Genomic DNA, 15,660 nt, shown 5'->3' with positions numbered 1-15,660 from the left:
TAATAACAGAGGCCCAAGACAAAGAATATGCATTTTAAACATAGGTTTTGGGTAAATTGTGGTAACAAACATATGGACTTGGTTAAGAGTTAAGAGAATAACTTTCACTTTGTTTGCAGTGACTGGAAAAGATACAAATGTGAAAACTAGGCTTTAAAGCGATCAATATGAATGTGTTCAAGTCACAGAGAAAAAACCAAGAAACATTGCCCCGGGCAAAGTTCAGGCATAAAGTGTTAAAAGCATGAAAGAAAGAAAAACTTATCGGCAGCTGTCAAAATCGCCTCCCGAACCGAGAAGAAAACCGGCAAATGGCATTTAAATGTTTTGACAAATGACAAATTTGCGGTAGCCAAAACAAGAAAAAAGAGAGAAGTTAAATAACTGTTAAATAACTGTTAACTGTTGAGTGTTGAATGGAGCACCCGGCCACTGGAGGCTGCGGGCTGGAGTTGGCCTTTTCAACAACGTCTGCGCGGTGTTGCAAGTATGTCTAGGCCTCCAAGGCCCACCCCTTTACACCCAGACTTCCAGTGAGTATTTTCACGTTTTCCGCGCTGACAGCTTAAGTGAGAAAAGTTTTGCTGATTAAATGTTGTGACAAATTGAAAGCGCCACCTAATAAAACCCAAACAGTTAGTCAAATTTGGGGGGGTTATTGAAATGGAAACGAATTCGATATTTCTCATAGTTTGCTTATATTCCAGCAATATTTCAAATCAAACTTAAAGTTAATAATAAATAACGAGTTATAACTCTTACTTTAAGACTTGTGAAGGCGGCAACATTTGCCTTTTCATTACACACTTAACCCATTGTAAGGCAAATCTCAAGTTTCCCGGACAAACTTTTCTCATTCGCCAAAAGTTTGTTTAGTAATCCTTCCATATAGCTTACATATATGCCATTTTCCTGCAATTACGTCAACATTTTTGTGTTGTTCGCAGAAGTTTTGTGTTGACAATTGCCAAAAAAAGAGAAAAGGACCGAAGGCAGCCCGGACTGGCAATTTGGAGCTACCAAAACATGCAAATGGCATACCAGGTCAACGTTTTGGGTCCCAGCTTCGGCTTAAACTGAAACTGCAACTGCACTGCAGCAGCTGCTGGTCAGCGATAAAGTTTATCTCGAGAGTTTCCCCATTCCATGGGATACTTTTGCAATCAATACGTCCTGTGGCACGAAGTTCAAAGCAATCCAGAACAGCTGCTCGCTAGGTGATTTATTGGCATCGCTGGCTTGAGGGCTTGTTCTCGACTTGTTCGGGTTGAACAATTTAATTGATTGGCCTGGGAAAAACTGTCAGACTCTGCAGTAATGGTGTAGATTCTTGGAGAAATCCGATTGCATTTGTTTTGATTGAAAATTGCGTGATTGAGATTAATAATCTATTACACATATCATAAGAAAGGGTTTCCTGTAGATGAAGATCAAGAATTAATGCTCATTTATTGTGTGTATTCTTTTAGCCCTTCGCCTACTCAAAATGGACGACTTGTACTCCGGTGGAGGATCTTCAGGTGGATTGGGAGGCCTCTATCCACCTCTCTTCAATGTGGCTCCCCGGGCTGAAATATCAGTGAATGCTACGTGTGGCCAGAATGGAGCAGAGGAGTACTGTAAGCTGGTTGATGCCTATCCGCATCGGAACTGGGCCAAGCAGTGTGGCACCTGCAACGCCCACTCCTCGGATCGTGCCAGGCAACGCTCAATTCAGTCGCTGATCTCGACGGGATCCGGACTCGAGGAGAGCTGGTGGCAGTCCCCAACGCTGCAGGGTGGCCGCCAGTTCGAGTACGTCACCATCACGCTGGATCTGAAGCAGGTGAGTCGAAGTGTCTCAGTGTCTCAGTGTCTCAGCGTCTCAGCGTCTCAGCTAATGCCAATGCCATCCCAGGCTAAGCTCTTTTGACAGTCGAGCTGTGATCCAGTTTGTAATTAAGCCGCTGGGCTGTCACTCATTTACAAGCGATTTAACGCCAGCTCCGTGATCCATCTGGATACATATATTGAGACTTTGAAATATGATCTGCCCGATGACAGGCTGGGCCTGAAACCCGTTCGATGCCCATTCGATTCTAATGCTCAAAATGGCTAACATAAATTGGATTTGATGGAGTTTTGATTAAGTCGTATTTGCTTAAATAAAGACGGCATCAACCGATACCTTCACTAATCCAACTAATGGGGAACAAGTTTTCATTTCCGGCATATAATTAGGAGTTATGACCTCTGTTAAAGATAAAGTTGGTTACTTTAAAGGTATATCAGAAATCTATGAAAGTATTTTCTTACCAAGACTTTTACCTCGCGTAAAATAAAGATGCTGCGGATGCTGCTTAACTCGTCTTTAAACAATTACCTTAATTAAAATGGCACAGACCTCCCCGAATCGAAAAACCGTATTTTATTTCACACTTCCCATGGATCTTTACATCTCGATTGGGTGCTAATCGTTCTCCGATAGTGTTAATTGGAACTTCAAAGTGCACTCACCCACAATGGATCGCCCTGAAACGATGATCTTGCCATCACAGCTTCCGATCCCTCATGTGCTGAAAAATAAGAAGAAATTGAATGGAAAATATATCATCTGCTTAGCATCAACCGACACAAAGTTGACATACCAAGTGCAGCTTGCACTCGAGTTTCCGAGAGATATTCCAGTGTTTTGATATAATTCTTTCACTGCCACATGCCCCAGAATGGGGCCCAGACCATCGCAAAGGCGAAGGCGAAGCCATTGAGCGTTCACTTAATTAAACGAGGGACAGCCCAAGAAAGGGGCACATCCACGGGCTGGAAGTGATTTAAAATTAAAAACATTGTTTTTGCATATGCCGTAAAGTATGAAAGATTTATGACAGCCATACGTTGCTCTCCGGGTTTATTAATAAATTCCTGAGCGTATATTGTACAAAGGGGAAGTCTACCGACAGCCACAGAAATATTTAAATTGGTCTCTGCACTTAATTAACTCTGACAGTGCCTATTTCTAGTTGGCGAAACAATATCCGAAAATGTCAAACCTTTTATGTCATCTGCCTTAAGGTTGTTTGTGTCAACATACTCTTTTTTAAGTGCATTCAACGAATGCTGAACTACATTTTTGGCCAGACAGCGACAACAAAATTTATAGGTTCCCATGATTCTTCACTCGAATGGGAGTCGAATGAGAGGCATGTGTCAGAATTTACACGCTCCCATTCCTCTGATTTGCTTGAGTGACGAGGAATATTCACAGAATGTCATGGAAATGGATTTAAATCACATCGATGTGTTGGATTTATTCCATAGACCAACGATCGGAAATGGTTTTCAAACAGAACTAGGTTTTTATTTCCTAAATACAAACTGTTTTAGATAAGACGATTGTGATTCCCTTGAAATAAAAAGATGTTTTCTATAAAGTATACATATTTTTAGTAAGCAATGTTAAAAAGACGTAGATTATTGTATATATAACCCTATACAAAATTCATACTTTAATAACCTGCTAAGACTAAATCTAACCCAACTGATGTCTTTTCCATTTGATGAACACAAACATTCTCAGCTCCTCGAAAAGTTTACTAATTAGCCATCTTGAAAATTAAGTGTTGTGTGTTATTGTGTCTATGGAAATACCCTGAGCATTTGTCACAACTATTTAGAAACACATTAGAGGGATCTCTCTCTGTTTTCCCCCCCAAAAGCCATGCCACAATTTATGACCCCCGACGAAAACTTGACATTGACGTCGGTCTCCGTTCATGGGCGACAAAATTGGGATTTTGAGGCGTGGATTTTAACAATTAGACTAATCGAGTGATTTACACAGGCAGTGGGAAACAGGAAAAAGATAGAAACGACAGGCATGTGTCAACAATTTGACAGTTTAAAATATTTCTTCGCAGACTCCGGCAGTCCTGGCGGACCGGTCAGAACCATGGTATCTGGTATGTCTGTCGGTCCGGCTATTTGTATCTTTTGTCAGCCAAGTCTTCAGCCACATTCAGCCAGTCTGTCAGCTTGGCAGTAAGCAGTCTGTCAGCCTGTCTGTTCGTACAACAATGTCTAGATTTATGCCTGAATGGCTTTGGGGCGCGCGTGACTAATTGAAAGTCTAGCGAGAGTTCTGCGAGCATCCACAGCAGTGGCTCTCGAACTGTAAGAGGAGTTTTGAACACAAGTATTCATTTTATATGCTCTAGAATATAGTGTGGAAGCTACCTTAGTTCGAATTTGTTTTTAAGAAGGTAGAATTTAATATTTTGGCTTAAGACATGATCTTCCTTATTACATAAAGTTTCAATTGTATCTTTTCTGTTTGATGACAACCAAGTTGGTTGACCAGTCTTCGAAATCCATGTATTTCCAATTTGAAATGCTTAGTGTTTAGTTCGTTTTTTGTGTATCTCTCCGATACAGACATTTAATTGCTTCATTAAATTTAGCCAAATTTGGCCAACAAATAAAGTGAGTTGAGAGGGAGAGATAGACCGTGGGTCCGGTCACTATAGGCCTCGCAATGGGTTTTCGTTTCGTAACTGTAATTCAAATGTTTGACAAGTTGTTGCAACATGTGCAGCGCCAAGAGCAACGGCAGCAACAAGCAAAGCGTGCAACAAGCCACGTACGAGACGCATTTTAGGCACAGCAATTATTTTAATGGTCAATTTATTTATTTGTTTGGCTGCGATTTTGGCGTTTTTTTCGACATTTTTCCCTGAATTTGCCTTTTAAAGAATGCTTCCTCAGTTGCCTAAGCTGCCGCGGCATTTATCTGCATTTGCATGAGTTTCCTGCAAGTTTTTTTCTTGTTTTATTTTTTGGTTTTGGTTTTGGGTTGGGTTGTGACTTTAACGTGATTGGAGCCTCGCTTGAATTGTTTTCATGTTATTTACCAGGAAGTGAAATTTATTTTAAATGGTTGATGTAGAAAGGGAAATGATTAATTAATGTAGGCACTGGGTTGTTTTTGAGGGAATTGTTCAAACCATTCTGGTGTTTATTCGAGCCCAATTTACAAGTTCTTCTATTACAAATTTATGAAATTTATGGCCTTATTACCCTTTTAATAGCAGCTACTATACATATGTCCATTTTGCCACTAAAATTTGATTTGGCCTTTAAAGTTATATATTCTAATTTATTGTCAATATCACAGTATTGTATACTTTATTTATTTTAAAATTTAAAATATATTTTAATTTATATTCAGGCACTACACATTATTTTAAAAGAATTTATTCTATATAAACCTTAAACACTTAATTTTTTTAGGCCTTGTCTTCTTGAGTATTTAGAATTTTAAAGGATAATGAATAATGGTTACTATGTGCATTTTGCCGCTGAAATTTACTTGGCCTTCAAAGTTATATATTCTATTTTATTATAAGGCTGATTATGTTGTATTATTAATTGATATATTTCAAAATTTATATAGATATTTCTATGGTTTTTCAGGCACTTAAAAATATATTAACACCATTTATTCTGTGTGCACTTGTTTCTTTATGTTCGAACTATTTCTTTTCAAGTAAATGGTTTTAACATGTATGTAAAATTAGATAAAACTATGAACTGGATTAACAACTCCACTTGTTAAAAGTCAAATACAAATAGTATCTAATACATATTTGAGGTGCAGCTGTGTAACAATTCAAAACCACATTCTGCCTAAGCATTTAAGCGTTAAGTTTATCCTAGAAACCTCAACTCAGAACACTCACATTTTTCTTGAAATTCAAACAAGTTGCTCAAAACATTACTCATTCTTGAGCCGCATTAATGCGCCAGTTTTTTAGAGATAAAACTGAATGCAGCAGACATAAAACTTTTCGATTACTTCAGTGTGAGCTACCAAACACGTCGAAGAGTCTCAGACTGTCAGATAGAGGAAAAAGTAAGAAAAACTTGGGCAAAAACACACTAGCAACATGTCTGACATGTGGGTTCATTCACCATGTTATCTAAAAGCGTGCCAACACACAAAAAAGCGTTCGAAAAATAAAAGATTCTGTTGCCACAAATGAGGCGGAAAACTGCATAATTTGCCAAAATATATACTCAGATAAAATGCTGTCTAGCAGACTTGCTAGCAGACCCAAATAAAATTAAAAGCAAAGCCCTAAATTTGTTGTCTTTTATTTTTGGTGTTTCAGTCTGTCTACTTCAATTTTTCGCCGGTTTATTTTCGAAATTTTACGATGTCATGAGTTTTTCCCTTTTCTATGTCTGTGTGTTTTTTTTGGCAATTAACGGAGCGTCCGTGTTAGTTTTTTGGGTTCCTCGTGCGGAGGAAGTTTCCTGTCAGCTGTGCCTGATGGACTTTCTTCATTGAGCGATAAATATTTGATTGCCATAAATGTTAATTCGTGTAATTTACGACATGCAATGCTCCCTCTCCCTCGGTCTCTTCTAGTCAGTTTCGTTTATCAACTCAAATTATCACCGTAACTTCTCATGGCAAATTAAGTTGTCTCGTCTGAATATTTTAGCAATTTGGTTAGAGTCTCAAGCCGACTTGACCTTATCAGTTGACAAGTATCTATTTGGCAACAGGTTTATTCCCTCTCGAGGATCCTCTATCCACTGACCAAATATTTGTATACAAAGAGTGATCTTCATCGCTGTGTTGTTGTTGTAAACAAGTTTGCAGTTGTTGCCGTCAATTGGTCCAAACTGATAAAAACGTCAAAGCGTTACCCTTGAGGCCATCACCTGCTGCCTCTCTGATTGCAATCTACAACGATTTTCACATCTCCACAGGGAAGAAGGAGGCCTCTTCCTTTATCTGAAACTTGTTCTCGTTCTTCGGCCATCGGGAAATCAGTTCGGAAGCTGAGCTCGGGATGCTGCAAAGCTGATTGCAATCAAGACTTGGGACAGAAATTTGATGGGGACAACGTACATAATTCACCAGAGATAACTTATCTCAGCCATTCGAATGTGTCAGGTTCAGTGGCTTCTTAACGGATAATCGGAAGTGTAGTGTTTGCAGTAAGTTAGTTAGTGTCAGAATCAAGCCTAGGAAGTTGGTAATAGTGTAATATATTATTTATATATGTAGTAGTTCCTTAGCCTCTCCACAAAAGATTCTCCACCTCCGACATGCTTTGACATGCAGGCACTGTGTGACCAGCTCTATTACTTATCCTTGTACAGTCTCTTTCACTTATTTATTTCTCTAATTTAATCAGCTTAACAGTCTTATATAAGCCATTCGAATGTGTCAGGTTCAGTGGCTTCTTAACGGATAATCGGAAGTGTGGTATGCAGTAAGTTTGTTAGTGTCTGTTAATTTAGTTGAGGAAATTGAAAATACTTAAATATATTATTTATATAGTAGTTCCTTAGCCTCTCCACAAAAGATTCTCCCCCTAGAACATGCTTTGACATGCAGGCACTGTGTGACCAGCTCTATTACTTATCCTTGTACAGTCTCCTTCACTTACTCCTCTAATCTTATCAGTGCGACAGGCGCAGTTGTAGCTGTAATCAAATACAGGCGGCAACCAGTATGGCGAACGCCTCTCCTCTTTTGACTTCTTGTGTGTATTTGCATTTTATCAGCCCGGGCAAATCGGTCAAATCTGTGTGTGCGACGATGCCATTAGCTACTTAGTGAGTTGCGGGTAAACAAGTGGCTTTGAAATTCGATAGAGTTGCTTTTTATTTTATCTCGGTGGCTTATGATGACTGGTAAAAAATGTTGAATCTGAAAACGAAATACTTAAATATAATACGCGTACCTGGTTGAATGGCGCCGTGTGGCCGGCCTAAGTCAATGCGTCGTAATCAATTATACACCTGGCCACACCTTCGACACAAGCCGCCCGTCGGAAAATTCAATTGCATGCCTTTTATTGATTTTTTTTAATTTTGGTCTGTCCCGGGTTTTGTGTGGCGTTTTTGGTCGCTGATCTTCGATAGGCGCAACATTTTCAGCGTCTCGAACACGCGACGTTTTTGGCATTTCGCTTTTTTTTTTATAACTCCCCTGCCGCCCCCTCCAATAATTTTTCCAAATATCGTTTGTCAGCCGTGGCTGCCGGCCACTTTGAAGGAGCCACAGTTGGGCGGCTGGCTTGGAGGGTTGCGGTTGGTTGACAGTCTGGGAAATTTATGACGCGGCAATGGAAATGTTGGGTTGAAAGATTTCGCAGTACTAACGCAGTGCTTCAGCACAGATACCTCGAATGAACGCAGTTTGTTGGTAGTCACAGATGCAAAAGATATTGCTGAATAGAAACATCAGCTGGTGACAGAAACATTGACATTTGGGTGCGTTGATAATTTATAGCTCATGAGCCCAGTGGCTATAAAGCCGTAATGCCGAGGTGTGAAGGCAGACAAGTTTTGTGGGGAGAGAAAAAATGGATTGCAGGGGAAATATGATATGAAAGCTAACACATTGATATTTAAAAATATTATAGTTATTTTGGTACATCTTAGGTTGAGAACATTTAATCATTAAAGCAGTAAACGGATCAAGAGATCGCCTCGGTTTGGCATTCTTCCATAACGACTCACTTAAAAGAGCGAGTTGCCATAATTATAATCATATTTTATCTTGAGATTGAAAACCTTTTTCTCATTATATAATATATTATTATATTTTCACCTCTTCCATTGAAACTTATGTAATCTCCGCACTTTCTATTACTTTCAGACCTATCAAATATTTTTTGTGCTGCTAAAATCGGCCAATTCTCCCCGTCCTGCATCCTGGATTCTGGAGAGATCCCTGGACGGCATTAAGTTTGAGCCTTGGCAGTACTTTGGCCTGAGCGATGCGGACTGCAGGCGTCGATGGAATCTGTCCGGGCAGAATGGCAAGTACGTCTTCCAGAACGACACCGAGGTTATCTGCTCCACGCAGTTCTCTAAGCCGCTGCCGCTGGAGAACGGGGAGCTGCACGTGTCGCTGCTAAAGAATCGACCAGGTGCCACCGACCAGAGTCCCGAGCTGATGGAGTTCATAACCGCTCGTTACCTGAGGATACGCCTCCAGGGAATGCACTCCACAGCGAACCTGGACAACAGTGTGGACTGGCTGTTGGACTCCGCCTCGCTGGAGAAGCGTAGCTTCTACTCCCTGAAGCAGCTGCGGGTAAGCGCCCGTTTGGACTGCCATGGCCATGCGAATCGCACCCAGGAGTCGCCATCGGACCCCCTGATGCAGTGCGTCTGCCATCACAACACCTGCGGCAGGCACTGCGACGAGTGCTGTCCGCTCTTCCAGGATCGACCCTACCGAGTGGGGGGAGAGTGCGAGATCTGCCAGTGCAACGGCCATGCCGAGAGCTGTGCCTACGACGCCTTCCTGGACAAGGGCATCTGCCAGAACTGCTTGAATCACACTGCCGGCAACGAGTGCGAGTTCTGCGAGGGCGGTTACTACCGTGAGCTGGATGCCCCGCTCACCAATCCTTGCCTGCCCTGCTCTTGTGATCCCAAACGGTCCACCGGATACTGTAAGCCGGAAGGCGGACACTGTCACTGCCTCGAGGGCTTCCAGGGCAAGAGCTGTGAGGAGTGTGCTCCGGGTTACTACGGGGAGACCTGCAAGCGCTGCGAATGCGATGAAAGGGGAACCACTGCATCCGATGGATCCTGTGCGGACAGTTGTCAGTGCAAGGCGAATGTGGAGGGCAGCACCTGCTCTGAGTGCGCCCCCGGGCACTTTGATCTGAGCAAGGAAAATCCTCTGGGATGCACCAGTTGCTGGTGCTCCGGTGTTTCACAGACATGCAGCAGTGCCAAGCTCCAGACATTGGCCTTTGAAACGCTGAACGACTGGAAGCTAACGAACATCCAGAGACTGCAACCAATACCGATACCCGTGGATGCGGAGCAAAACCGCCTGATTTTTGCCAACGAACTGGACGAAATGGAGGCCATCTACTGGCAGGCTCCAGTGGGTTACCTTGGCAACCGCCTCACCAGCTATGGAGCACGGCTTCATCTACTGCTCTCCTGGTATGTGCTGCGAGGCGATACTTCGGGTAAGCCCACAACGGGACCCAATGTGATTCTCTGGGGAAAGAACGGATTAAAGATTGCCTTCGGGGACGAGTCCTTCGAGGGATTAGAGGCCAGCCTGAATATCTCCCTAACCGAGGAGGGTTGGTATCACGTGCCTCCCTCTGTCAAGGATATTAAGACCAGACTGCGACGTACAGAGGATGGCGATTATCATGGAGAGCCCGTCACGAGGTCGCAATTCCTTTCCGTTCTCGTCTCGCTCGACGCTATCCTCATTCGCGCCGCCTTCCACACTGACCAGGGGGACACTTCCCTAAGACGGGCTGTAATCTATTCCGGTGGCGTGGAGCTAGGAGGTCAATCATCTAGCCAAGTGGAGCAGTGTCTGTGCCCCACCGGATACACTGGGCTCTCCTGCGAAGGTTGCGCCTTCGGATTCAAGCGCATCTACGAGAATACCTCGGATCACCAACTGCTGAGCAAGTGCATCCCCTGTCCCTGCAACGGTCACTCAAACTCCTGCGATTTGCAGAGTGGAAACTGTGGCGATTGTATGCACAATACTTTTGGAGATCGGTGAGTAACAATGGAAAACTTATCCTAAAATTATAAAAAAAATTTTACTGAATATAGTAATTTTTTCCACATGTATGGATTGATTAATCAAAATGGCTTAATTTGTGAATACTTTTAATTTAACATCACTAGCAACACTTAACAAAAGTCCTATTAGATTCTTTCCGGAACAATTAATAAGATACATCTTCTATGAAAAAGATACATTCCACAAAACACGATACACACATAGCAAAGTCACGAACCACATATGAGGTTGGCGCGCTGAATTACTCACCATAGCTAGCTAGGTCAAGTACCAGACAGTTTAGCCGAGACGCCACTCAAACTTCATTACAACGATTTTCTTTTTAAAACTGTGAGCGCATCCAGTTGCCCTCCAACTGTCTGTTAACAATTCTACACTTATTCGATTTATTCAAACTCACTCTCAGACTGCCTTCTAACCATTTACATTTTTGTTTTCTTTTTTATTTCAAACAGAAATTGATTTGTTTCACTGTTTTAAGGGACTAAACATTTCTGCTTTGACTGACTCAACTAATAAATTATGTATCTTGAAGTATCTTAATCTGGTCTTTTCTGAAGTTAAATAACTACCAAAGCTAACAAAGTTAGCTATTAAATTAAATTTAGTCAGCGTTAAACCTGTAATAAAGAATATGTTCTCAGAGATTACATCAAAATTTTAATTCATGCAATAAGAACGTCCTGACGTGGCTTTATACATCATTTTATGCTGCTCAAACAAATTCATTTTTTGTGGTGTAAAAGATAAATACATACTTCATTTGCATAACATTTGGTCTTAACTTTTAAATAAATGTATATGATCTATAATAACCTTATACAGTAGTAATGTAAACACCACCCTCAAGACGCTTAAATATTTCCATCTTTCAGATGCGAACGTTGCCGACTGGGATTTCTATGGAAATCCCCTGCAGGGCACCCCGCATGACTGCCGGCGCTGCGCCTGTCCCCTGTCCGAGGACTCCAACAACTTCTCCCCAAGCTGTCAGCTGAAGAGCTACAACTACCGAGACCTGAACCCACAGTTCGAGCTCATCGAGCACGCGGAGTACATTTGCACACAATGCCCGGAGGGCTACACGGGTGACCATTGCCAGGTGTGTGACGATGGCTACTTCGGGGATCCCCTCCAGTTGGGGAGCAGCTGTCAGCGGTGTGACTGCGCCGGCGGTCCCTGCAACGTGACCACCGGCGAGTGCATCACCTGCCGGGGCAACACCGAGGGCTGGCACTGCGAACGCTGTCGCATGGGCCACTGGGGTGACCCAGCCGTGGGTTGTGAACCCTGCCTCTGCCATGCCGAGGGATCCGAGAGCGGGCTTTGCGATAGCACCGATGGCCAGTGCCTGTGCCGCCCGAGATATGCGGGTCAGAAGTGCGATGAGTGCGATGCCGGCTTTGCCCACGTGGAGCTCCGGTGCCCGGCCTGCAACTGCGATCCCCTTGGCTCGGAGGTCCGGGACAGGTGCGACCCGAGGACCGGACAGTGCCAGTGCAAGGAAGGAGTGATGGGTGTCAAGTGCCACGAGTGCCGGGATGGATACTTTGGCATGAATGCCACTGCTGACCGACTGGAGGACCTGGCAGCCTTGCGGCAAAGCGATGCTGATGGCGATGGCGAAGACGACGATGATGAGGATGAATGGGAACTGGTTCCAGAGCCTGAGGAACAATACGCGGTGGCCTGCGAGGGTAAGTACCCGAGATTACAGCCTAGAACAAAGGGATGCCTCAAATGAACTTGCTCCCAAATAAATCGAGAGCTTCTATCGAAACCAGATGTGGAGCGTGCCAGAAGGTGGGCAGTCCATCAATATCTTGGAAAACATAATTCAATTGGTGCTCTACTTTGTGCTGCCAAGTGATTCGCTTTCGAGGCTCTCCCCGTTGGCCTCGTTTCGAAGAGCTTAATGCACAAATCAGTCATGCTCTGGGTGGGATGTGCATCTGTTTCTTGTGGCAATTAAAATGCGGTCGATTGATCGAATGATCTTCCAAGGAAGTGATTTGACTTTAAAGCATTCAGAGATTCGTTATTAATTGTTTTGGGTAGTAATGAATTTACATGGAAACCATTAAGTTCTGTGAGGGATGTGCATCCGATTAGCTTTGAAATCAGTTGACTAATACCCAGTAATAATCATTACTTATTTTTTTAAAGTTCTTGGCAAGGTTCTTCAACAACATGGAAAAATAAAATAGTAGTTAATCTCACATGCAATAAATTGCCTCTTAATTATATCATTTCATAAAGCTCGGACATTAACATTTTTCCTGAGGCCATTCCGACTTCAAATTCAACTCAGCCATCATTCAAAATGCATTACTAACACACCATTGTAATGGGATACTTTTTGTTGGCCGGTTCTCCTTGAAGTTGCTTTTTCTATCTTTTTTAACACCATTTACAGAATGGACAATGGGCAAAAACACGTCTCGGATAACCACTTGGCTTGTTTTGTTAACGAAATGCAGAAGGTGGCACAGTATGTTGTGTTCATTGAGTTGTACTTGAACAAGAACTCGGATTGCACAACCTCTCTCGAATGTCTTTTATTTTTCTCCCTATTTAAATGTACTTTTGTACCCGCATCTCGCTTCCCCGGGGGGCTTTTCTTTATGTTTTCTAATTGTTGGCCTGTCATCTCTTTAGCATTGCACAATATGTTTTTATTTGTATCTTTTGACTACCGTTGCCGTTTTTCCTTTCCCAGCAGACAACTTCACTCTTCTGATTTTATGGTCTTTAGGTTTGGGAAAGAGTCTCAGATGGGTTTCCTTTATGCTGACTAAATGGAAGCTCTGAGCTTGTAATTAAATTTCCAAGAATTGGATGAAATTTACTTAATATGAAATGCTGGAATAAACAGCTTTATATCCACACTAATAATAATCTTTAGACAGTTCCTTGTAAAGAATGCTCTTAGCCTTAAGTCCACATTTCCATTACCAACTTTGTCAAGCTGAAACCGCTTTAATCGTCAACAGTAGCACGTGCGTTTGGTCTTGAGCTCGCTGCAATATTTATAACCCACGCAGAAGATTGTGCAGCTATCGAAGAAATTAAGCAGCAAACTGCGAGATACATTTAGCCGGCGGTCATATTTTGTAATCAGTTCCATTTGCCGCTCACCAGCGGCCCCAGTAGCCCCATACACACTTTCGTGTTGAGTGGACCACAGCAAAGTCTCAGACTCGGGCACAGACTGCATGGAGCCACGATGGTGTCCAGTTTTAGAGCCAGGCCCAGACCAAGCCGAGCCAGGCCAAAACGAAGCCAAGCCAAGCCACTTTGGCAATTCAAGCCGATCGGCATATTTTAATGGGGCTGTGGCTATGGCTGTGGCTGCATTTATTCCGCTGCTGTGACATTTTTATGGACATCGGAATGCTCTGGACGCAGACTCTGAAGCGAAACCCCGAAAAAAACATTGAAAATTGCTAGCAAAATTCGTATCCACTTTGACTCTGCCCCTGTTCGCTCGAGGCAACTGATTAGCGAAACAATTTCAAATATTTGTGTTAAATACTTTGACAATTAATTGCATTTCGTGGATGCGGTTGCGTTTGTTGTGGTTTCGCCCAGGCAATCCAATCGAAATGAAGTTATACGTTTTATTTTTGTGTGGCATTGGCGGTGCCTTAAAAAGAGGCAATAAGTTATTTTGGGAAGATAATGGTAATTCTCGTGGAAAAAAGAAACCCTCTTCAAATGTATTTTTTCTCGAAAGTTAATGTGTAACCGTCTCTGAAACACTAAATAGTTTTCTAGTTCCCTATATTTTAGATATATGAAGAATATGTGGAAATATCTCGAATCAATATTGATTATCAGGGGGCTATAACAAATGGCTTTGTGTGAGGGAGTGATTTCTGTGGCACCCCTGATTTTAAATCTCTTTAAAATGGTTTCATCACTTTCAATTACTTGGAGTTATTTATATGTCATTGGATATAAAAAAAGCTAAATATCGCACATATGTGAGCCATTTAATAGGCCTCAGTTCTCAAGTAGGCCAAGCCATTACAAAATTATGCCCACCAAAAAGAAATAATTGTACTCAAAATGTTGCGGCAAGCGATGGAGTATCTTTTTCACCAAGCTGCAAAATGATGAGGCTGAAAAATTGCCATGGCAAAGCGTCTTTATAGACACGACCAGTTGGACACAGACAGACAGTCTGTCCAAGGTAATCAAGAAGCGTATAAATGGACAAAATGGAGCAGCATACTCGGTCCAGTCTCCAGTTGTGGCTTTGGACATTGGCCTGTCAACGCATCACTCGAAATGGAGCAAGAGGATCCTCGGAGGCAATAAATTTCAAATAATTTCCAAGCACATCAGCAAATGTGACATAAATCGCCGCAGTAACGGTAACGGATGCATGCAAAGCCAAAACATTGACACTAATGAATGTGGCCAACACAAATGTAATTGTCAAGTGACAATTTGTTTACAATTGCCAATGCAAAACAAACAAATACTCGAATTTATTGCTCCAATCAATTTGGTTCTAAGAAAACTATACTCTTTCGACTAGCAGATACCCAAGGTCACACATTATTGATAAATATAGAAAAATGTATATGTCGCAATGTGTATTTTTAAGGAGTGAAGGAAGGATAGTCCAATTTATATATCGCTTAAAGTAAAGTCCTTAATTATATTATAAAGAAAGCAAAAGTTTGATATATAAAAATTTAAAATTTGGAAACATATAGTTGAAATATCGATATTATCGACATAATAAAACAAAAAATCCGAAATATGTAGTTATATAACTTTAGTTTAAGCTTTTCATTGGAAAACTCCTACTTGATTTAGTTGATTTTTCCCATTTTTCGCAATGATAAAGTTTCGATCTATCCTGCTTCGTTTTAAATACATTATTCTCTGCTGTATATATTTCCTGTTTTTCCTACTTTCAAATTACAGAGATAAGGGAAATGGAAAACAAGGAAAACAGCATTAATATAATATTCATCATTATGCTTTATAAAATATTTGATCATTAAAAATCATGACATAGGGAAAATACCTTTTATATAATAAACCTTATAAAAAACATATTCTTAACT

The 15,660-nt window shown here is 41.8% G+C and overlaps 1 protein-coding gene across 1 annotated transcript in view; it reads left to right on the top strand.

Moving 5' to 3' along the window:
* wb (wing blister) overlaps positions 1–15,660 on the top strand; it is a 65,465-nt gene that overhangs the window by 11,863 nt on the left and 37,942 nt on the right. Inside the window, 4 exon segments of the mRNA XM_086832193.1 lie at positions 1,470–1,825; positions 8,657–10,548; positions 11,452–11,473; positions 11,475–12,273. Of these exon segments, the coding sequence (XP_086688319.1) occupies positions 1,470–1,825; positions 8,657–10,548; positions 11,452–11,473; positions 11,475–12,273 (3,069 nt within the window).

Source organism: Drosophila serrata, unplaced genomic scaffold, assembly GCF_035046125.1.
Source record: "Drosophila serrata isolate PLE 108 unplaced genomic scaffold, ASM3504612v1 contig_245, whole genome shotgun sequence".
In the NCBI taxonomy this organism is placed as follows: domain Eukaryota; kingdom Metazoa; phylum Arthropoda; class Insecta; order Diptera; family Drosophilidae; genus Drosophila; species Drosophila serrata.
The sequence above is the reverse complement of the archived record's forward strand: the minus strand, read 5'-3'. Positions and strand labels throughout refer to the sequence as shown.